Source organism: Malaclemys terrapin, chromosome 11, assembly GCF_027887155.1.
Source record: "Malaclemys terrapin pileata isolate rMalTer1 chromosome 11, rMalTer1.hap1, whole genome shotgun sequence".
NCBI classification, from domain to species: domain Eukaryota; kingdom Metazoa; phylum Chordata; order Testudines; family Emydidae; genus Malaclemys; species Malaclemys terrapin.
The window spans coordinates 42,556,500-42,578,677 of record NC_071515.1 but is presented as its reverse complement, the minus strand read 5'-3'; the positions used below and the strand labels follow the sequence as shown (position 1 = coordinate 42,578,677).

General features: G+C 43.5%; 1 protein-coding gene across 1 annotated transcript; it reads right to left on the bottom strand.

Annotated features, from left to right (window-relative positions):
- Positions 1 to 1,547: 1,547 nt before the first annotated feature.
- Positions 1,548 to 21,596, bottom strand: LOC128845415 (ATP synthase subunit beta, mitochondrial-like). Its single transcript, XM_054044111.1, has 10 exons — positions 21,451 to 21,596; positions 19,755 to 19,937; positions 14,389 to 14,563; positions 10,903 to 11,024; positions 10,309 to 10,493; positions 9,618 to 9,776; positions 7,352 to 7,474; positions 6,953 to 7,165; positions 6,571 to 6,772; positions 1,548 to 3,657 (listed from the first exon to the last, which is right to left on the bottom strand). The coding sequence occupies exons 1-10, from the start codon at positions 21,563 to 21,565 to the stop codon at positions 3,560 to 3,562; spliced, it is 1,575 nt and encodes a 524-aa protein (XP_053900086.1). The 5' UTR covers positions 21,566 to 21,596; the 3' UTR covers positions 1,548 to 3,559.
- Positions 21,597 to 22,178: the final 582 nt, after the last annotated feature.

Below are 22,178 nucleotides of genomic sequence, written 5' to 3'. Positions count from 1 at the left end.
CTGATAGGGGGGCTGCCAGACCACCCTGCTTCCAAGCCCCCACCAGCCAGCTGCAGCAGGCTGCTCTTTCTGCAAGCGGTAGACAAAGCAGGCGGCTGCCAAACAACGTTATAAGGGAGCATTGTGCAATTTTAAACGAGCATGTTCTCGAATTGATGAGCAATGTAACAATGAAACAACTCCCAAGGCATGCAAAACTCAATCCCCCCTGAAAGTATTTAAAAGTTCAGAAGGGAGTAAAAGAAGTAGACACCTTACTTTGGTGCTATATGCACTAAGCAGTAAAAGTTATGGCTCTCATATTCCCTAGGACAGACCCACTACAACTAGCTTCTATCTGTTTGCAGAAGTTTTCAAAAGGAGAAGACAAATCTTTGTACTGATGATTCAGTTTGATTGCTCTGAAAGTTACCTGGCGGTAAATCACAATTATACTATCAAGATTATAGCAACATCTTTATTGTTAAACTGAGCTAAACCTGAATCAAGATTGACACCCAGTGGCCAAACTTTTACCTAATTTCTGCCTCTCTGTCTAGCTATTTTCTGTAGCTTTTCCTGAAGTTTTTGAGAGTCAGAACTTCAAAGCAGCTCAGTCATACATTCAATCAAAACCAACTGAAAATTCACCATGGTAATAGGTGCCATGCATAAATTGTTTACTGATTTAAAAAAAAAAAAAAAGCCACCACAGTCTGTTTCTCTCTTTATGGACATGTATGAAAAGCAATTGGTTTTAACCCACCTTCATAGATGGTTCACTTCTGCTACCCTTACTATTAAGTAATCAATGGAAGTCTATATTTAGTAATACTTTACTGTAAGGTTAGCAGAATCAGGCCTTCTAGGTCACTGCAATACTCCCAACATGCAACTAAAACAGATTTTCATAGCTCTCATCACTGGTTTGCTGTCTCATTTCAGTGCTTTTATTAGTAATACATTTTCAGTAACGAGAACTAGGACAAGAAGAATGCAGTTGGATTCTTCAGCTTGCAAATGTATCACAATAGTAATTAGAACATTTAGCACCTTCGTGTCAAGTTTAATTATGTTCATTTTAATGGGTGACAAGACCGTGTTTTTGAATCAGATCAAGCTATTAAAAGTTAAATGGCAAATTATTAAAATTAAAGATATAAAGTCTTACCCTAGTATAATACAAAAACATAAAGTAACTGCAAAAAGTTGTAGTTTCCCAACAATTAAGTTGAATGTGTAAATTAATTGTGTTTAACATTGTTAACTTTGGAGTATACGCCTGTAAGTCCCATTCACTAGGACATGAATTATGTGATTTACAATAAAGTGTGACCATTTGTTTACTGTCTATGCCTCCTTTGTTGTTTATTTCATGCAGCTTTTTCATTGATAACATACAACATTCAGTTACTTAAGAGAATTACCTATAAACATCAACAGCTTTGACACGAAGGATGTATTGTGGACACAAGTCATCACACTCACTAAATTATAGTCACATAACATACATCTGACTGCTTGCTGGAAATACATTTGGTTTTAGCATGAAAGACTCATGCTCACAGTTAGCCTTTTATCTACAAGATGACCTTTATTCTCCCTTTCACCCAATATTAACAAGTTGTTGGGTTACAATTTTTTGCTCATACATACACTTAAAAATTCACCAAAAACACATGGGGTCATTAGAAATGTGCCTGCACCCATACCCCATCAGTATGTCAATGCCTCATTTCCATCTCACTTTTAAAATAAGTGAGATCAGTATGTGCTAAACATCTCAAACTGAGTAATCTATATATGTACCTATCAAAGTAGCAAATACCAGGAAGCCAAATGTTGATATGACCTGACAAAAATCTATACTTATGAAAGAGTTTTCCTGGTGCTCAATCATACACAGAAAGACTCCCGTCTACCTCACAGGAAGCCTCTCAACCTGAAGAGTCTCAGACAAAAGTGAATGTCACCTCTTGATACATCAAAGAGGAGCTAATGGAAACAGTTGTCTGTTAGACACCACCAGATATGTTCTCATAGGCCAAACCAAGCTTTGGAACTGCTCAGACCAGAAATTTCTCTCCCTCCCAGAATTCTCCAGAGATAGCTAAACAAAAATCCCCAAACATTTAATTTCTTGCATCTTTAGAACGTGTAACCTCAATCCTATAGAACAATCTTCCAAATGAATCCAGTCAAACTGGGTAAGTTGGCTGTTTGTGATTACTATAAACATGATGTTTAGTACCATATGGCAGTGATTGGCACTTTCACTCCAAGTAGATTATTTGGGACAGAGAAAATGTTTTCTATTAGGCCTAGAACATGAGTACCATTGAATTAGCTGGTCAGTTCTGTACTTGTAACATCTGCATGTTCCAGGATATAGAATAGATCTCCTTATTTGTGAGCTATATCACAGCATTATGCTTTTAGATACAAAAACTGTTCCAGCATGTGTTATGCTATTTTTTATTCAGGTAAGGAATGAAATTTTACCTAAGTAGCAGTCTGCAGGCAGGCCAATATGTAGTTATTGATAAGGTATTGGATGTAGATAAAGGCTCTCAAAATGGAAGTAGCTAGCTCATTCTGCAATAGTCCTATATAAATACCTAGAGTATTTCTACAGCATTCCTGGTACATAAGGTTTTGCTAATTTCAGTGCTCTTTATAGATGCATTCTTTACAGGAGGACAGTTATTCTCTTGACGCATACTCTACCTTTCAACAACTAGGCACAATGAAGAGATTACTCTTTCAGATTATTTTTGTGAGTTTTTAATTTAACATTTTAAATGATCTCAGAAGTGCCACTTTTCAATACACTTTGTTTAATATTTTGTTCAAGTTCCAGAAAGATGTTTTACATTTGGTTTGGACAGGAACAGTATCCTGATCAAAAGCTAACATGAATTGGGGGTAGGCAACCTTTTTAGTCTTAAAAACTGGATTAAATTTTTGCTCATTAAACTACGAAGCAGGCCAATTTAATAAGAAAAAAACAAGTAGCGTTAATAGTTTTCCATTTGCAATACAATGGATTACAGTAAAATTTTGTTTGTGCAATTCCTCATTGAGATTACAGAAATAAACAAACAATGTAAAGCCCAAAAGTGTCAGGTAGAAAAAACTAATTCGGGCCAAATGCAGCATGAGGTTAACCACCGCCATTTTTGGTATCAAGCTTTTCCAAGAATCAAAAAGTAATCACACATCACCTTTCAAATGCCACTGTCATGACAGTTAACTTTGATGTTCAGGATAGCCTTAAGTTACTATTTCCAGAGGCAAAAGATTAAGAGTAATCTAAACAAAAATAAAGAGCCAGTAATCAGAGGACTTGTACATCACAATGTTTACTAACAAGATGTCTGGCTTTTGTAACAGACATTTGGGTGACATTTACATAATACTGCATGTTCATATGTAGGAAAAAGGACTTTAATTCTCTCCAGTAGATGTGGGGAAAAAAAAAAAAAAAACTATACACCTCCGGGATTGGAACTGTTTTACACATACAATGTATACATGTATCAGGTGTTTAAAAGACCATATGCAAATATAATAGTCCAGTTTAGGCATGTTCTTCAGACAGCTTCTGAGCTTTAGCAATAACTTCTTCAATAGGACCAACCATGTAAAAAGCCTGTTCTGGTAGATGGTCATATTCACCTACAATGACACAATTTGAATAGGACAGTTGTTGAAAGACTGTGAGGTAGTAGATTCCCAAATTTACTGTGGGTTTTTTAAAAGTGCAAGTGTTTACAAGATCCAATATGTTTTCTACACTTGTAAGAGGTGTTCAGCTTTGTTTCACTTTAAAAATTAGCTGTTATTTGCAACTCAAGCATTAACATTGTGGTAATGCACAGAAAGCAAACAAAAGTGAACACAGTATTTTTATGGGCCAGATTAAGTGATATGTAAACAGCACAGCAGCAAAAAGTTTCTTAAATAAATAAAATACACTGAAGTATCTTACCATTGGTCATCAAGGCCATCCTTAATATACAAAAAAGTAAGCTGTTAGAAGCCACCCAGCAACATACCTACTCCTCCACCAGATATTCACACCTACTTTTATCACAAACAAACACAGTACATTGCAGACTACACATCACAACCTTAACTCTGCCCCCTTTCTGCACAACCTTAACTCTGCCCCCCTTTCTGCACACCTCTTTTTCCAATGGTTCTCCCCCTCTCCAACACTAGTAATTCATGTTTGGTGTAGCAGTTGGTTGTGTTGTGAGAGGACAGTTTGGTAAAGGGGTGTTTGCAGAAGGGCAATTAAGGGGGTGATTGAAGGGTAACATCCCTAAAAGGATAGAGATAAGGTTGCAGCACATGGTTTGCTACTTATTATAGTGGCAGTAACAGTAAGGTGTATGCCCAAGAGTGCGGGAATAGAGGGCTTTTGTGGATTTGTCTCAAGTATGCTGTTATAAAGAACCCTATCTGCTTCCAAACAAGTTTTGTGTTTTTATTTCCTAGGTTTTTTAAATGCTTAAATGGGGGTGTAAATGGGCCTGTATAGAGCTGGGAAGGCAGCTGCTGTCAGTAAAGATTTTATCCATCAACAGCTGGAAAGGGAAACCCTTATCCTACAACAGATCTGACAGAAAAGGATAGCTCCTAGATAAGATTTTATTTACACTCAGCCACTTCACCACCTCCCTTTCAATCAGGCCTGCATGCATGCTGCCCCTTTAATCAGGCTTGCATAAGTTTTTAGCCATTATACATCTCATAACTACGAGCCATCATCCAACCACCTCCCAACCAAGTTCTATATTTGACAGTTCAATGAATATTGTTCAATAACGACTAGTAGGATTGCCAAGGAAAAGTTTTCCAGCCCAGATTTCAAAGACTTCCTATTAAACTTATGAAGGGAAAAAAACAAATGGACAGTATACATAGCAAATTCAAAGGGCATAAAACCCTGAATCCCTCCCTCCTCCACTGAGTGACTGGCCATTTATGCCTTATTTTACAATACAACCCTAAGGAATCACTAGCACTCTGTGCTAGAAAGCTGTACTACTACAACTTCCCACAACATTGATTGGCTATGTGGTCACTGGTGCAAGTAGCACTTTTAGGGTCAGTAATTACTCTAGTGAAATTGGAAATCATCATCTAGGGCAGAGGTTCTCAAACTGTGGTCTGAACTCCATTCAGGTGGCCTGCGGTTAGTTCCCTCCAGGGTGCGTGCCTGGGCAGCCGCACACAAGAGAATGAAGGGCCACCCACCTAATAAGTGGAGCCGTGCAGGTGTGGTTCCACTAATTAGGTGCCTGGACCCTGGAGAAGATGCACACGTAAGGTGAGGTGGTGGCCTTGGGGATAATAGTGGGTGGGGGGAATTTGGGACACGCAGGGCTGCTACAGCCAGAGAGAAAGAGGCGACTTTCCCCAGCTCAAGGGCTGCTGGGGACAGACCACCCTCCTTCCCATCCCGGGGACTGCCACAGCAGGGAAGAGAGGGCACATCCATCGTATTAGAAAGGTAAGATTACGGATAGTAAAATGTGAGTTGTGTGCTTTTATTTGTAAAAGAAAAAAAGGTTTAAGATTTTTTTTTTTTTTTTTTTTAAATCTAGCGCTTTACAATAGTTAGGTAACGGTACAAACAACAGTTGGAAAGATCATTAAGTGGTCCGCAGAGACCCGCAGCAATTTTCAAATGGTCTGTGGAAAAAAAAGTTTGAGAATCACTGATCTAGGGTAATATACTTTTAAGTGGTGGGTTTGTAGGACACCTTTCCCTCTAATTTTGTTAGCAACAATATAAAGCCACATTTCAAACAGCATAGTTTAGATTTTAGAATACTGTCCAGTTCTAAGGGTTAAGAGGAAGGAGACTGGTCCCAAAGCTACTAAGAAGAGGAACTGAACTATTGAAGTGTCCTGCCCATCCTTATCTGACAAACACTAAATCCTGCTCCTTTGTCTTCCTACCTCTCCCTGGATCATGCAGCAGGGACTAGCAAGTGGCACAGTGCCTGGAGTCACGATAAAGGCATATGCAGAGGATCAGTGAAGAGGGTACCCAGGCAATGACTCTCAGAAACAGCTTGTGGTGGTGCAAACGGGGGCCAGGGAGGTTCAGTACTTCTGACAATGGAGTGAAAGGGGAAGAAATCTGGGAGCCAAGTTGGATTTCAATCCCTTTCTGTTTTATAAAGCTGTTCTTGAGAACTAAATGTTTAAACATTAGACTTTGCACATCATGCTCCACACTGGCATGGCTGAATCATTGCCTAGTGCTCCACCCATCCATTTCCATATCCACCTGTTCTCCCCACATCTTATACTTAGACTGTAAGCTCTTGGGGGAGGGAACCTTCTTTATGTTTGTACCGTGCTCAGCACAATAAGGCTGTGGCCCTTGGGCCCTACCCCAATACATATGTGAAACTAACACCCCTATTTTACTAAAGCAGTAATGTTTAGTGATGCATTCAAGCATAAGGTGGTCTGCAGAAGTGAGAGTCAAACATTAAAGGAAACTGACAGCCTCCAGAATACAGCTCTGAAACTGGGGGAAGTCAGCCAAGTGAAAATATATTAGTTTACCAGATAAAATGCTCTTGAATCCCTTGATTGTTTCCTTCAAAGGCACCAATTTTCCAGCGTGGCCAGTGAAGACTTCAGCAACCTGGAAAGGCTGAGACAAAAACCTCTGGATTTTTCTAGCCCGGCCTACAATTAGTTTGTCTTCCTCAGACAATTCGTCCATCCCCAAAATAGCAATAATATCTTGAAGGGATTTGTAATCCTAGTATGGAGAAAGAAAACAACTCAAATTAAATAATCTCGTGATACAATGTGTAGATACATTAATACTGCAACATATTCAAAAGACCAGATATCAAAGTTGAATTTCACTTAACACTCAGTTTGAATGAAATTCATTTGGGGGGGGGGGGGAGATAGGAGAATGTAATTAACAAGATACCTGAAGAATCTTCTGTACACCACGAGCCACATCATAATGCTCTCGGCCAACAATGTTAGGGTCCATGATACGTGAAGTAGAATCCAGAGGGTCCACTGCTGGATAGATACCCAGTTCAGCAATGGCACGGGATAATACTGTAGTAGCATCTAAATGTGCAAAAGTAGTAGCTGGAGCAGGATCAGTCAAGTCATCAGCTGGTACGTAGATAGCCTGAAATAAGCCATTTTCAAAATCAATATACAAGACCGTAGTAAAAAAAAAAAAAAAAAAAAAACAACTAATACTTGTTAAGCCTCATAATATACCTACTATTAACTGCCACCTTTATTTTCTACTCATGAAACTAAGCAGTGAACCCTTTACTGAGGATATAAAGACACCTGTTTAACACCATACCTGTACTGATGTAATTGATCCCTTTTTAGTAGTAGTTATTCTTTCCTGCATTGTTCCCATGTCAGTAGCCAATGTTGGCTGATACCCTACTGCAGAGGGGATACGACCCAGCAGTGCAGACACCTGAAGATCAAAAAAGAGAAGATAATGTAGCAAGTTAAAAAACTCTTGTAGTTCATTTTCTCAGATACATCAAAGGTTCTTAAACTGCGCTGTTTAAAGTGTTAGTAAGCATACGGGGCACAATGCTAAGTGGAGTGGGAAGACTGTCAACAGTTATCAGGTCTGCTCTAAGCCTTTACACTCAGCCACCAAATGGAAAGAGTGGAGACAATCAGGATGATACCCCATTTCATTCTTCTATCCTTCTTGCTGAGACAAGAAGACAAGTTGGAATTGTCTTCTTTCACTTCAGCAGTCAGGTTTATTGTTTCTTGGCTACAGATGACAATCCAGGAGCACAGTGTGCATTCACAAGGGCAGAGCAGGAAAGAGGAAGTAGGGAGAGAGAGGGTATGATCAAAAGTTGGTGAATTTTGGAAGCACAAGAGCCAGAGAGATATTATATAGGATTAGGGGAAGGCAGAAGAGAACTGTGCGCCCACAAAGAAAATAAAAGAAAGATAGCAAGGGTGACATAAGGATACATCTCCTTTTCTTTACACTTCCTTCAAACACGCAAAGGGCCAGCCATTCTGGGCATTAGACACCGACATCCCTACCCCTTAGCAGGGTTGTTGCAATTTTCCCTAACCTGAGGAGATCTACTTAAAAAAAAAAAAAAAAAAAAAAAAACCACCACCAACACCCCCCCAAGAACCCCCAAGGTTTACGAGAAACATACTACATACAATATGTGATTCACTTTATGAGCATATTTATTCTGTGAACAGAAAGGCATAGGTAGTGCAAAATTAAAAGCTTGTAGTCCAGCATGCAGAATAAAGAGTGTGCATCATACTGTTACACTTACAATGCTTTTGTATCTACTTTTAGATATATACTTGACTTATTTAGCTAATTTTCCTAAGTCACTCAAGTAGTTTGAATAGAGCTTGGAAGTGAGACCCAGTAAAGCCAGCTGGAGCTTCTACACCTCCCAATAAAAAATTAGACCAGTTAAGGAAGGATGCAACCCACCTGCAGTAGAACTAGGGCCTTCAGAAGCAGAGGCTTGCTCCAGGGGCACCATTTCATTTCTTGTCTACCCAAGAGCAACAAGATCACCGAACTGCATACACCTTTCACTACTCCAGCCATTAAGCACTGCCACAACGGGACCAGCTGAGTGCCTATGTTGAGTAGAGGATCTATTCCTTCTTCAGTTTCTCCCCTACCAAACACAACACCCTCCCCACCAGCAGTTCACCCAGTCATATACTGAACTGGAGCCAGAGCAATGGTGCTGTCAGGGCAGCCTATAATTGCCCCACCTCCAGAAGCCATGCTACTCACCAGCACTAAGCCATGTTTTGTTCTTCCCATTTTGGGTTTTAACAGAAATTTGTCACCACTTTGCCACCCCTTCTCCAACTCCCCCCCCCCTTACTCAGACCCTCAATTGCTCTCTTAATTGCTTCTATAGTGCGTCCTCCATGCTTTTCAGCAAGGTCTTATTACTAGCAAACCAAAAATACAAAAGTTGCAATTTCCAAGAAAGAAGGGGCCTTGCAGGAAGAAAAGCTTCTAGAAAAAAAAACTGAACTCGAGAAAAAAAAAAAACTTAGGTTGAGGGGGTTTTGTATTATTTTAAATTAATAGAGGTAAACCCTGGGAAGTGAAGGTTGGGCATGTTTATGTCTTTATTCTGTTTAAGTCAAGGTAAGAACTACACCAGCTTACAGTTACTCTGTAGATATTGCTATGCCCACTCTAAAGCTGGCTTGGGACTGGATCCTATGCTTCTGAAGAGCAATTTAATTGTTTGACTTTGGAATATACCAAGTGGCCCACACCTGAAGGAAGTCATAGGGAGGATACACCTAAAGGCTTTATTCTTCCCCTTGAAAATTTTAGGGTTTGTACATAATTAAGAAGATATCTAGGCCACTTTTTCCCAAGACTTCACTGGCATATACAAATATCCAGAGTTCCCGCCTCTCAAGCAAGAGACTGAATTTTTGCTTAAAATTGGTGTTGGATAGGTTTTCATAATTCTTTTTGGGGGCAAGGAGTACAATAAGAGGTTCAAGTTTCAGAGCTCTAAGAGTAGTTTTTAGATTCTCAGGTAAGTATAATAAAAAGTTCCATTACAATGAGTACTAACCTCTGAACCAGCCTGGGTAAATCTGAAAATATTGTCTATAAATAGAAGTACATCCTGTCCTTCTTGATCACGGAAATATTCAGCAACTGTCAAACCAGTCAGGGCTACTCTGGCACGGGCACCTGGAGGCTCATTCATTTGACCATACACAAGTGCAACCTGGAATTCATTACAGAAATAAAGTTAGGCTACTACATTTTCTACAGATAATCAACACTATATAATGAGATTATTATATTCAACACCCACATGCCTTGGACCAATTGTGGAGGCAAAGTCCAAGGACCATATGACAATGGCACATGTGTTGTGTAAATTTTTTTTTTTTAAAGTAACAAAAGACCTTTATTAATGTAAGTATTTTTTCCCTAAAAGTATGAACACTAAATGAAGCTTTACAGACTGAACTTTCACCCTGATCTAATAAGTTAGTACGCCACTAAAGCAGCAAGGGGGATTGATTGAAGGTCCACTATTAGAATCTGCAGACCTTCCTAACGGGAAGAACATGAAAATTAGCATGTATATACACAAGTCAAATTGCCACATCTCACATACAAAAAGTGCTTTTTTCTTGGAAAAATTGTATTAAAATAGTATGTTGCCAAACAATCCACTATAATGTACAACAAACAATGGTGTGTGTGTTTTGTTTTGCTTTGCTTTGATACTCACACCCTTTGAAAGTTACCTTGGAAGTGGCATCCTTCAGGTTGATGACACCAGATTCAATCATTTCATTATACAAGTCATTACCCTCTCGTGTACGCTCCCCTACACCAGCGAAGACAGAGTAGCCACCATGGGCTTTAGCAACATTGTTAATAAGCTCCATAATTAGTACAGTTTTTCCTACACCAGCACCACCAAAGAGCCCTGAAACAACAATTTTTGTCAATACAGTTGAGTTTTCAGTTTGAGATCATTATCAATGAATGTGATTACATCCAGCTACAATACTTCACTATTATCCCTCAAAATGCCTGTTACCAGTGTAGGAATATTAAGCTAACTCTAGAACAAAACAAACCAATCTAAAATTTGCTGCTGCTAACAGCATCCATTTTCAACAGCAAATTTGTTTAATCTTCCTCACTAGAACACTTTCTAGTAAGCACACAGATTTAGGAAACTGAATAAGACTAAAATTTTGAAGTTCATATAAAGCAAACTTGCAACTGCATACTTTTTAAGTCTTCCTCAAATTGAAGTACAGAATGTTTTATGTACAGTACTTGTTGCAAAAATGTACAGTATATCTATTTGCTTCAGAAGAAAAACTTACCAATTTTACCTCCTTTGGCATATGGAGCCAATAAATCTACAACCTTAATACCAGTCACAAGGATTTCTTGCTCAACGCTCATATCATGGAATTCAGGAGCTTCAGCATGAATAGATGCAAACCTGTAAAGAAGATCTTTAACTATTTTACATATTTTTGTCTTTACTATCAAAGTTTCAAGAAAAATTTGTTTTTAGAGATACTGAATAAGGTGGTTATATTAGTGGTCCCTAGCCAGAAATCAAGTTTACATCTAGGTAAAGTTTAGAAGACATGCCATCAGTTAAAATTACAAATTAGAAGTGTGTAATTCAAAAACAGTACTGGATATACCAATTATGACACAGAGACCCCTTGGCAAAGGATCCCGTTCTTTGCAAACAGCTTACTCCAGAATTGACAAATTCACTAAATCAAACACACATCTTGCAGGTTATTTATCCATAAAGAGTAATATATCTAAGAAAGCTCATAATCTGTCAAGATTCATAATTGTTGTGAGAGGTATGTACAGGTAATATTAAGGAATAATGTATTTATACTGAAAGTATGCTTTATAGACTTGTAATAGAAATTAGTCACCAGGAGATAATGTGTCTTGGTGATGGCCCATTCAGGCAAGGAGAATTTGCCATGCTGCCCTCTTTAGCAAGTGATGCAATGCAAGATTCAACTGTTCAACCTTGCGCAATACTAAGGTTTTCAATGAAAACCATCAGAAGCAATGACAAAAATCAAAACAACGTCAAGGTACAAAAGAAACTTGATAGACAGGATGAATCCCTATCTTGTAAATAGAAAAGGCAATACAACACAGATGCCAGAAAAGGACTATCACCATTCACTAAAGAAACCCTTTGTGGAGCAGGGGGGTTTTCATGAACATTTGGATCCTGGTTCTTGTGAAGCCAGCCCTCTGCAACAGACTGAACTTTGGAGTTGGGGAAAAATCTATGTTATAACATAGGAAAAGTAACTACCGGTATTGATAAGCATATACCTAGGCTCACGTTTTATGATTTTGTTTTGCATTGCAGCCATCTGTTTCTGCTACACACTCTTGTATCTAGAGAAATCTTTACTCTGTCTTAAAAAACAAACAAACACTGATTTTATTTTATCCTAAGTGCTGTGTGGTTTACAGTAAAACTGGTAAACTGGGTTGGGTGCAAAGGATCTGGAATTTTTGTGAGTAGCCAATGTCCCAAGCTGGATATCACAAGGAAATGATTCAAAGGAACTCAGGGATTTGGGGTGCACCTAGAGTTAATCTGCAAGGCAAATTTAGGGCTGGCATAGCCCAGAGGGGAGTGCTTGAGCAGATGAAAGGCTGGTGGAGTCAAGGAGACAACACCCAGCTACCACAAGACAGGACTCCCTCTCACTGGAGACAGGGGGGTAAAACAAGGTGATTCACAGTCCTGGGTTCCTCGAGAACCATCAGAGCAATATACTGACCTTTTAAGATACTTCTGAAAAGTCCACTGTTCTGGTCTCAGAAAAATGATACTGTTTACTAATACTCTGATGGGTTTTTGCATTAACCATTCACAAGGAGGTCACACCAGTTTTGCGAACACTGCAGGACATAATCTCAAATGATCTCAGTTTAAGTACTGATTTATCACAATTAAAATTCCCTTCCTCATCTTTACTGGGCATACGCTGCTTCACCTTTGCAGTTGCAAAGGACATTGCCTGCAGCACAACCAGTGTGATTAGGAAAGCTGGTGCAGTCTTTTATTAGCTGCAGAACCCAGCTCCCCACATGCAGCCGAGCCTGTTGATCCTCCATTGCATAGATCCACTAGCCATTCTCCCAATGCATGAAGGAAACAACTACAGGAGGCATGGAGACAGACTGGCCATTGCTGCTGCCACCCCTGCATCCTGGGCCCAGGAGGGAGGGGAAATCCCTTCTCCTACTCCAGTTATTGGGGAATTCCCCAGACTTAAGTGGAGTTACTTGAGCTGTAGACTGTGCTCTAAATTCTGTCCCCAGTAAGTGTTGAAGGAAGCACAGCTACAACAAGTTTCCAGGTTTATTTTCTGTTTGCTTGGGAGTGACAGAAAGATTATCTTCCCCTCCACACTCAAGCTGGCAAATACCTGTAATATTTGGGGGACCTCACTGGGGGGTTACAAGTCCAATTTTTTTTGTTGGCAGGATGCTGGGACTTTGCTTGTAGTACTCAATTTACTACTATTTAGTACTGTAGACTAGTATTTCTTCAATTGTTTGGGTAATTATTAATGCAGTATCTTATAGTTAAATATCAACATCCCTGTGAGATGAAGGAATATCATCCCCATTTTACAGATGGAAACGGAGGTACAGAGAGATGAAGTCAGAAGTGTCCACTAACTTTGGGTGTCTAATTTGAAACATACAGGACCCAATTTTTCCAGAGCACTTAGCATTATATAGCACTTATGTTCAAGGCACAGTTCCCTTGATTTTAAATTCAGCTGAGTGTGCTCACCACTTCTGCAAGTCAGACCTCAAGATCCAATGTCAGGCACGCAGAAAATAAAGAATTAGTGACCATTTGTGAAAAGATTTGTGACTAGTATCACACAGGAACTCTGTGGCAGAGGTAGGGATAGAATCCAAATCTCCAGGGCAGCATTAAACTGCCTTAGCCATCAGATCATCCTTTCCTCTCTCTCACTGCACACTTCTGCAACAACTGAAGCAGGACATCCTGCAGACTGGTCTCTCACTACACAACTTTGATTCATCCCCTGAGTAGGTCCACCTGTACAATGAATGAGGCAGAGGGTCTGTGGAAAAAAATAGTACGGTACAACCTCAGAGTTACAAAAAAACCTCCATTCCCAAGGTGTTCATAATTCTAATGTTCGTAACTCTGAACAAAACATTAAGGTTGCTCTTTCAAAACTTAACTGAACCTTTGACTTAATACAGCTTTGAAACTTTACTCTGCAGAAGAAAAATGCTGCTTTCCCTTTATGTTTTTTGGTAGTTTACATTTAACACAGTACTGTACTTGCTTTTTTTCGGTCTCTGCTGCTGCCTGATTGCATACCTCTGGTTCCAAATGAGGTGTGTGGTTGACTGGTCAGTTTGTAACTCTGACGTTCTACTGTATGTGGTGATGTAACTAAAGACTATCATAATGCATCTGTACAAGGACATGTGCGAAGATAACCGTACTTCTAGCATTTCCCAACTTTTGAGTCCTTACCTTGCAATTTTCATAATGTTAATTTGATGTAGTTTTTTTTAATTTAATATCAGTATAGCTTATTCTCCTTCCCATAAAGAACTGGTAAACTGCATCCACACTAGGGAGGTCGAACTGCATTAACTATACTTGTATAATAAATGTGGTACAACTTTTATGTTTAGACAAGCCTTTAGATTCATGCACCCTCACCACTTCTTTAATGGGTACCTTCAGAACAATATACTAGTAACAGCAATTTCTTCTCTAAATCAACTAAGTTTAAAAAAATACTCACTGTTTCGTTGCAAGAGGCCCTCTTTCATCAATTGGCTCACCAATTACATTCATGATCCTTCCCAGTGTTTCTGGCCCAACTGGAATTTTTATGGGCGCACCTGTGTCCAGAACTCTCTGTCCGCGGGTTAAGCCTTCAGTGCCATCCATGGCAATTGTTCGAACAGTACTTCCACCTACATGTATAAAATCTAAGTTTGCTCTTTGAGCAGAGAAAGTTCACCTTATTGCAGTAGAGCTTCAGAACTTTTAAAGTAGTTACATTTAGAGGTTTCAGAACTGACAGTCAAGTTATGTGGTACAACTGGACACTTCTTCATGCCTCAGCCAACTGAGGTAAAACTTAGTTTTTCTGACTTCAGGCTGGCTTGCCAAAAATCAATTATAAGACTCCTACATTGGCAAATCAAGTTTAAATAGAAGCGCCATAGAACATCTTAAGTTATAGTAATATTTTAAAACAGTACTCTACATAACTACATAGTCTTCATTATATTCATACTGAACTATCCAGAGTTACAGAGTATTCTAAGCTTGTTTTAGAGATTAAAAAATAAATCAAATACACAATGAACGTAAGATTTTTTTCCCCTGCAATGACAGTTAATTATCTGCAGAACTCACTGCTCACCACATATTGTGCTCCAGAATCTTAACTTATATTTTGAATTACATTAAATGACAACCATAAGGGCTAGCTAGACAAGTTAAGACTGAAAACATGAACTCAGTGTAAACTGTTGAAATCTTGTCCTAAGTTTCAGATAACATGAAACAGTGTTAGGGAGAGCTGTCTTGCCCAACCATGTCAATCACAGACCAAGAGACCATAGGCAGCAAGTTATATCAGCCAGTGGTACCCATGCTCCACCAATGTTCAGAGCACAGGTTCCCAGCTCCACCAAGGTTCGGGCCCTGCCCGCCACCCCCACGGACCTCCCCCGGAGCGTCACTGCACCCTGGGCAGTGGCTGGCTGCCACTCCCTGTGCTGCATTCCCTCACCGGCCGCTGGCTGGTTCCTTTCACACTGTGCCCACCAGCACCGCTCCACTGCTCAGACTACAAGGGAGTGGGGCGGGCTGAGGTGGCTGCTGCTGCAGTCTGCAGAGGGAGGATGCACACCTGATGTGATGGCAGCCATCCCCTGGGCCATGACCCTTCACCAGTCAGGCCAGGAGGTGACGGGGCGCATCCTCCTCCCCCCAGCGCTGGGCAGCACGCACACAGCGCTGCAGGGGGCCAGCAGAGAGGGGCCCTAGGAGCACATGCAGTGTGATGCGGAGTGAGTGTGCTGCCAGCAGCAGGCCCACCGATGGCAATTCTGGGCCCCAGGGCAGATCAATGGGCCTCCTGCCCCCCTCCCTCAGCCGGGAATCACAAGTCGTCGTCCCCCCCCACCTGCAGAGCCCCAAGAGTCCCCCTCAGCCCCCTCCCCTGCCAGAGGAGCCCCGGGCCAGCCACAGCCCCGTCCCACACCTGCCCGGAGGAGCCCCAAAGCAGCTGCGCCGACCCAACCTGCTCTGGGGAAAAGCCATAGCACCTCTTGATTCAAAGACACTTTTGATATGCCCCATGCAGGTTCCAGGGTGGCTGAGGCAACAGTATTTGCTAGTCTGCTGCCTCAGCCGCCCCGGAACCTGCATGGGACATATCAAAAGCATCTTTGAATCAACAGATGCTTTTCCCCATAGCAGGCAGAGCTACTGTGGCAGCGGCTAGGGCCCCCAGGCCCTTTTAAATTGCCCAGGCCCCTAGGCAATTGCCCCCTTTACACCCACCCCCGGTCGGCAGGCCTGGCCGATGTGAAAAGGGCTGGGAGGAGTCCTCCTCTGGCCCCAGCCCCGGGAAGCCTGCCTGCACCCCAAACTCATCCCCAGCCCCAACCCAGAGCCCACACCCCCAGCCATAGCCCTCACCCCCCCCCCGCAACCTAACTCTCTGCCCCAGCCCTGAGCCCCCTCCTGTACCCCTCATCCCCCCACCCCACATTGTGCAATATAGGGAAACTGTTAAACACTTACTGTTTCCAGTTCATTATTTATATATTTTTAAATATATATATCTGCTTATAAGGCAGGTATCAGGGGGTGAGACTTGGACCCATTCTGGGCACCACCAAAAATTATACAAACCTGGCACCCATGCAAAAGACTCTGTAATTCTGTGGCATCTTGGGGAAGTAGTAGATGCAATGAATTCACGTTATTTGCAGCGAGGTGCCTGATACAGTTTCCTCTCTCTCTTGCTCTCCAGCTTTCCCCACAAGAGGGCGTTAGCTGGATTACAGTGTACAATCCCTGCAGCATTCCTTGGACCTGAAAAGCATGGGTTCACCGAGCCAGAACTGGAGCCCAGCTTGCTGCCAGGGAGTATGGGGGAGCTAGAGTGTAGGCTGGGCAGCTGAGATGTCTGAAAAACAATGTACCAGTGAGGAGCTGACACCAATTACAAATTCCTCCCTTTCCTGGCACACAAGAGGATGGGAAGAATAGGAGATTCTGAGACAAACATCCAGAACAACATTACAGGAACAGAATCTCAGAGCTGGGCTACCTGGAGCATATAGAAATAAAATCCTCAAATAGATACTGGTGTCTATTTTCAGAGAGGACAGGGAAAGAAATTAAGGATATTTCATGGAGATTAATTACATTAACTATGTAGCAGAATATAGGAGTACTTGCAGCAAAGTTTTGTCCCTTTTTGCCAAGCAAAGCGAGGTCTTACACTCAACTTTATAGCATCTGTCTGTCATGTGGTAACTTTAGAACACCACATCCGATCAATTCCAAAATTTCAGGGAATGTTCTAGGCATAAATGGGCAAAAACCTATTTATTTTGGTGAAAAAAATCAGAAAACCTGAAGGCCCCAGGGAGCCCCTTGAATCTAGTTTGAAACTCCTGGGTCTGCTACCACCTCTGCAGTTGCCTACAGATCAAAACTGGTTGATGGCAGCCATTAACAACTCCCCACACAACAATACCTCCTCCCCCCATCCCTCCCCCTGAATATCACCTCTCTCCATGGTTCCAAAACAGAGTTCCTGGCATAGGGGACAAACTGTATGAAAAGGACAGTGCCCCGACACTTAGGCCTTGGCTACACTGGCAATTCACAGCGCTGCACTTGCTGCGCTCAGGGGTGTGGGGAAAAAACAAAAAACAAAAACCCACACACCCCGAGAGCAGCGCTGTAAAGTGCCAGTGTAATCAGCGCCTGCAGCACTGCACGCTCCCTCGCAGCGCTGCAAGCTACTCCCCTCAGAGAGGTGGAGTACTTGCAGCGCTGCGAGAGAGGTCTCGCAGCGCTGGCGGCGCGACTACACTCGCGCTTCACAGCGCTGCTGCGGCAGCGCTGTGAATCCGCGAGTGTAGCCAAGGCCAGAGAAAGAGAATGGAGCACTCTAGTACTGGGAAAGGGACATGAAAGAGAGCACACAGAGCCCCTGACACTGTGGGGAAGGGACAGTTGCAATGAGTCCCAGAAATACAGGAAGATGGAAGGGTGACATACAGGAAGCTTTTTGGGGAGAATAAAAAGAGATGCAAGGAGCTTAGCCTACAGAAGAAACCAAGCATGTAACCCTCTAGTACAGGGGTGGGGAAACTTTTTGGCCTAAGGGGCACATCTGTGTGGGGAAACTGTATGCAGGGCCATGAATGTAGGGCTCGGGCAGAGAGTGCAGGGTGCGGAAGGGGGTCAGGGCAAGGTGTTAAGGTGCAGGAGGGGTGTGGGGTGCAGCAGGGGCCTCATGACAGGGAGTGCAGAGTGCAGGAGGGAGGCACGGGGTTGGGGTGCAGGAGGAGTGCAGCAGGAGGCAGGGGGCTAGGGTGTGGGGTGCAAGAGGGGTTCAGGCTCCAGTCCGGCACCACTTACCTCAAGTGGCTCCAGGGTGGCAGCGATGCGCAGCGGGGCTTGGCAGGCTCCCTGCCTGCCCTGACCCCATGCCGCTCCCGGAACTGACCAGCATATCCGGCAGTGGCTCCTGGGGGTGGGGCAGGCGGTTCTGCCGCATGTTGCCCTTGCCTGCAGGTACCACCCCCAAAGCTCCCATTGGCCGTGGTTCCCTGTTGCCAGCCAATGGGAGCTGCGGGGGGCGGTGCCTGCAGGTGAGGACAACACAGAGCCCTCTGCCTCCCCAGGGGCCGCAGGGACATGGTGCCAGCTGCTTCCGGGAGTGGCACAAGGACAGAGCAGGCAAGGAGCCTGCCTAAGCCCTGCTGCACCACAGGGCTGGCAATCTGACGGGTCATAGTTTGCCCTCCCCTGCGCTAGTATATAACCAAGACAATATACATCTTCAGTGGTCTATGTTGAACAGAAAACTTCAGAAATATTTTGAAGTCTTACACAATTTTTTTCCACTGTTACAACATCATACCAATATGGTTTCACAAGCCCTGAGAAAAGCTAAATCTACCTCTAGCTCTGGGGTGCGAAAGGAAAAAACTATCAAGTCACAGAAGCAACGTAGATTCTGAGTTGAGAGAACACTGGTATCCGCCTAGAACAGGAAGCGCCCTATCTGAATCCTCAGGAGTGTTTGGATACTGCTTTGCCATGGGACCAAAGTCATAGGGTCTTTATTTTACCTGCTCCTATTCTTTTAATGTTACTGAGGATATCAGTATAAACGAAAAAGCCATTTGGGTTTTAGCCAAAGGAAGGGTTCTCTTGAAAGGAGAATCATTGATCTGAGCCTTTGGAACCTATACCAGAATGGCAAGGAAAGTAAGAAAATTGACTGGCGGGACAAGGTCCACGTTAGAAGGCGGCTCTAAAAAGGTTAGTCTAGATCTGGATCTTGCCTCAAGGGCAATGAGTGCCAGATCCTGATCATCCACATCTGGACTCCTAGAAGAGAATACTAATTTACATGGCATACATGGGGACCAGAGAGGTTTTAGTGGGGCATAGGCCTGGACAGAAGCAAAGTTCAAAACATTCCTAAGGGCCTTTTCTAGGTAGGTCTGAGAGAAGCCAAAGTGGCTTTGTCCTGTCAGGTCTGGGAAGTTTAGGCCCTAAGGAAAAGAAGAGGAAGCCTACTTGAAGAACCAAGATGGTGCAGATGAAAAAGCGCAGAACCAACACTAACAGAAAACATGTCTCTGCTGAAGCAGGATTTGGGGGAATGATAGGAGTACGCTACATCTAAAGTACACGGAGAATGCTTAAAGGAAGTACAACTATGCATGGTAGAAGGAACCTCAATAGTACAACGTGCAGTAGAACAAGGGTCTTATAAGGATAGTAAGGAAATCTCTTCAGGACAGCTTTCAAACTACCCTGGAGTCAATAGTGGTAAAATGAAGCTAGAGAAAAGGAGAAAATAGCAGAACAATCGACAATTAGAGACAGACTTACCAAGGTGCTGAGCAACTTCCAACACCAATCTAGTTTCACGGTCTGACACTTCCAGGGCATTGAGAATTGGAGGAAGGTCTTCATCAAAGTGGACATCAACAACAGCACCAATAATTGCAACAATACGCCCTGTTGCAGTACCAGATTTGGCAGACTCTGAAGTCTCAGCCACATAATTTCGCCCTAACAAAAAATAATTACCAAAATCAAAATTAGAGCAATTAGCCTATTAGTTGGAAACATGACCCTCTTCATTTTATGTATTTTACTGAAGTAAACCAGATTTAAATTAAAGTACAAATAGGGTGACCAGACAGCAAGTGTGAAAAATCGGGACAGGAGGCAGGGGGGTGGGGGGAGTGATAGAAGCCTATATAGGAAAAAGACCCCAAAGTCCCTATAAAATCCAGACATCTATCTGGTCACCTTAAGTACAAATGTTACATTTGTTAAAGACTCTAGGAACACAACATAAAAATGTAGCATTCTTCATAATAGAAACCTTTTAGAAGTAGGACTAAATTGATGTTTTACTATTGGAACTCAGGATTAAAGAAATCAAGTATGCTATTTTACCAGTAGATTACATCACAGGCAGGGAAACCACAAGTACACCCGATTCCTAATTACACATGCAAATCAACAGAAGCAAAGTTTAAAAATGGGTGAAGCATTCACCATCTTGCGGAGTGTGCGAGGGCCTCTGCATCAGTGATCAGAAGGCGCATCAAGTTCTAAAACAGCCCTGATAATAAGTGTATGGTTTCTTGCTCTAGAAACCACCAGTGATCTATCAGGTTCAGTATCTAGCCTCAGATACTGGCCTTCTAATTAATACTTCCAGGGCTTTGGAGTTGTGCTCCAGCTCCAAGCAAAAACCTGCAGCTCCACTGCTCTGGAGCTGCTCTACACTCCAACTCCAGGCTCCGCTCCAAAGCCCTGAATACTTCAGAAGAAGAAAACCCTTTTGAGCACATTGAACCTAGCTAATTATCCAGTGCTCATTGGAAAGGGATTTTTTTTTTTTCTTTTCACCCATGTTGGACATCTTACAACCAGAAACATGAAAGCAAGCACTGATCTGACAGACACAACACGTGGGTTCTGATCGTTTTAAGCCCAGAAATGGAGACTCAGAACAAGAGTGGGGGCAAGGGGAAGGAAGAGGAGGATGTTAAGGTTAAAGGCCAATAGAAAGATGAAGGTGGGAAGGAAAAAAAATTCCATATCGCTTCAACTGAGCTGCTCAGCATGTTTTACACACTTCACCAAACGCCGCCCTCACGCTGCCTAAGGAAGGGAAACATCAAGATGCCCATTGCAGCTCACAGGCTGGGACTGGGGGAGTCACGGGTGGAGCAGAGAACCCAGATCTCCTGCCTCCCTCCCAGCCCAGCCCCTTCAGCATCGCCCGGCCCCTCCCGCCCCGAGCAGCTTCAAGTGGGGCAGGCGCCAAAAAGCCAGCAGAGCTGCGGAGCGCCCGCCGGGTGCACTCGGTGTGGGGTCCCCCTGGGCCCCGGGAGGTGAAGGGGCAGCAGGCTCAGAGCCAGGGGCAAAGCACAGGGAAGCAGGAGACTCGGGGACCAGCGAGGCCAGGAGGCGGTGGGCGCCTGGGACGGACGCAGCGGGAGGGCGCGACCTCCTGGGGCTGACACCTCCCTCCAGCCCTTCCCGGGCGCGGGACCCCCAGACCCACTGTGCGGAAGCACAGCGGAGGCGGCCGCTCCTCCTGCCAGGCAGCCACGCTCCGTGGCAAGGAGCTCCAGAGCCCGCAGGACCGCCACACCACCTAGCCTCGCCTGCCCTAACATGGCTACTCCAACAGTCCCCAGCGCCACCCGCCTCGCGCCTTTCTACTAGCAACGGCCGCGGCTGAGCCGCGCGCGCACGCGCCCCCTGGCGCTAACGGGGAGACGGCGCATGCGTAGTGGGGAAGTGTTCCCTCGTATCGCAATGCGGCCGTCCTCCCCTCGTGTAAGGGTACGACGCCGGTAGAAACTACATTTCCCAGTATGCAATGCTCCCTCTGAGGCGTGTCCCTAGACTACAGGCTCTAGCATGCAACACTCCATCTTGACAGGGGCTCCTGCTGGAGCAACTTTACTCTGTTAAAAGAAATTTCCAGCGCACCGTACCTCCCTCCCTTCCCTCTGGCCTGCGTGCCCTCAGCTACGCTGTTAAATAGGGCCCAGGCTCGCTTTCAGGGATAATGCAATTGCAAAACATCATGATAGGTTGCCCTGTCTGTCATTGCCCATGAGGTGCTGCCCGTGTACCAGGCTGTTACCAGCAATTCCCTATCCTCTCCCTGGATGGTGCATAATCCCACAAAACAGAACACCCTTTCCCCGCCCCCTGCCCCGCGGCTCCGCCCCTGCCCTGCCCTTTCTCTGAGGCCCCGCCTCCTGCTCACTCCATTCCCCC

What these genes read in the sequence shown, in the direction of transcription:
- LOC128845415 (XM_054044111.1), bottom strand. Translation starts at nt 21,565, where the DNA reads ATGTTAGGGCAGGCGAGGCTAGGTGGTGTGGCGGTCCTGCGGGCTCTG. An exon ending in GGAAGTTGCTCAGCACCTTG is followed by an intron (nt 14,564 to 19,754) that starts GTAAGTCTGTCT and finishes TTATACATGTAG; the next exon opens with GTGGAAGTACTGTTCGAACA. An exon ending in TTACCCAGGCTGGTTCAGAG is followed by an intron (nt 7,475 to 9,617) that starts GTTAGTACTCAT and finishes TTTGATCTTCAG; the next exon opens with GTGTCTGCACTGCTGGGTCG.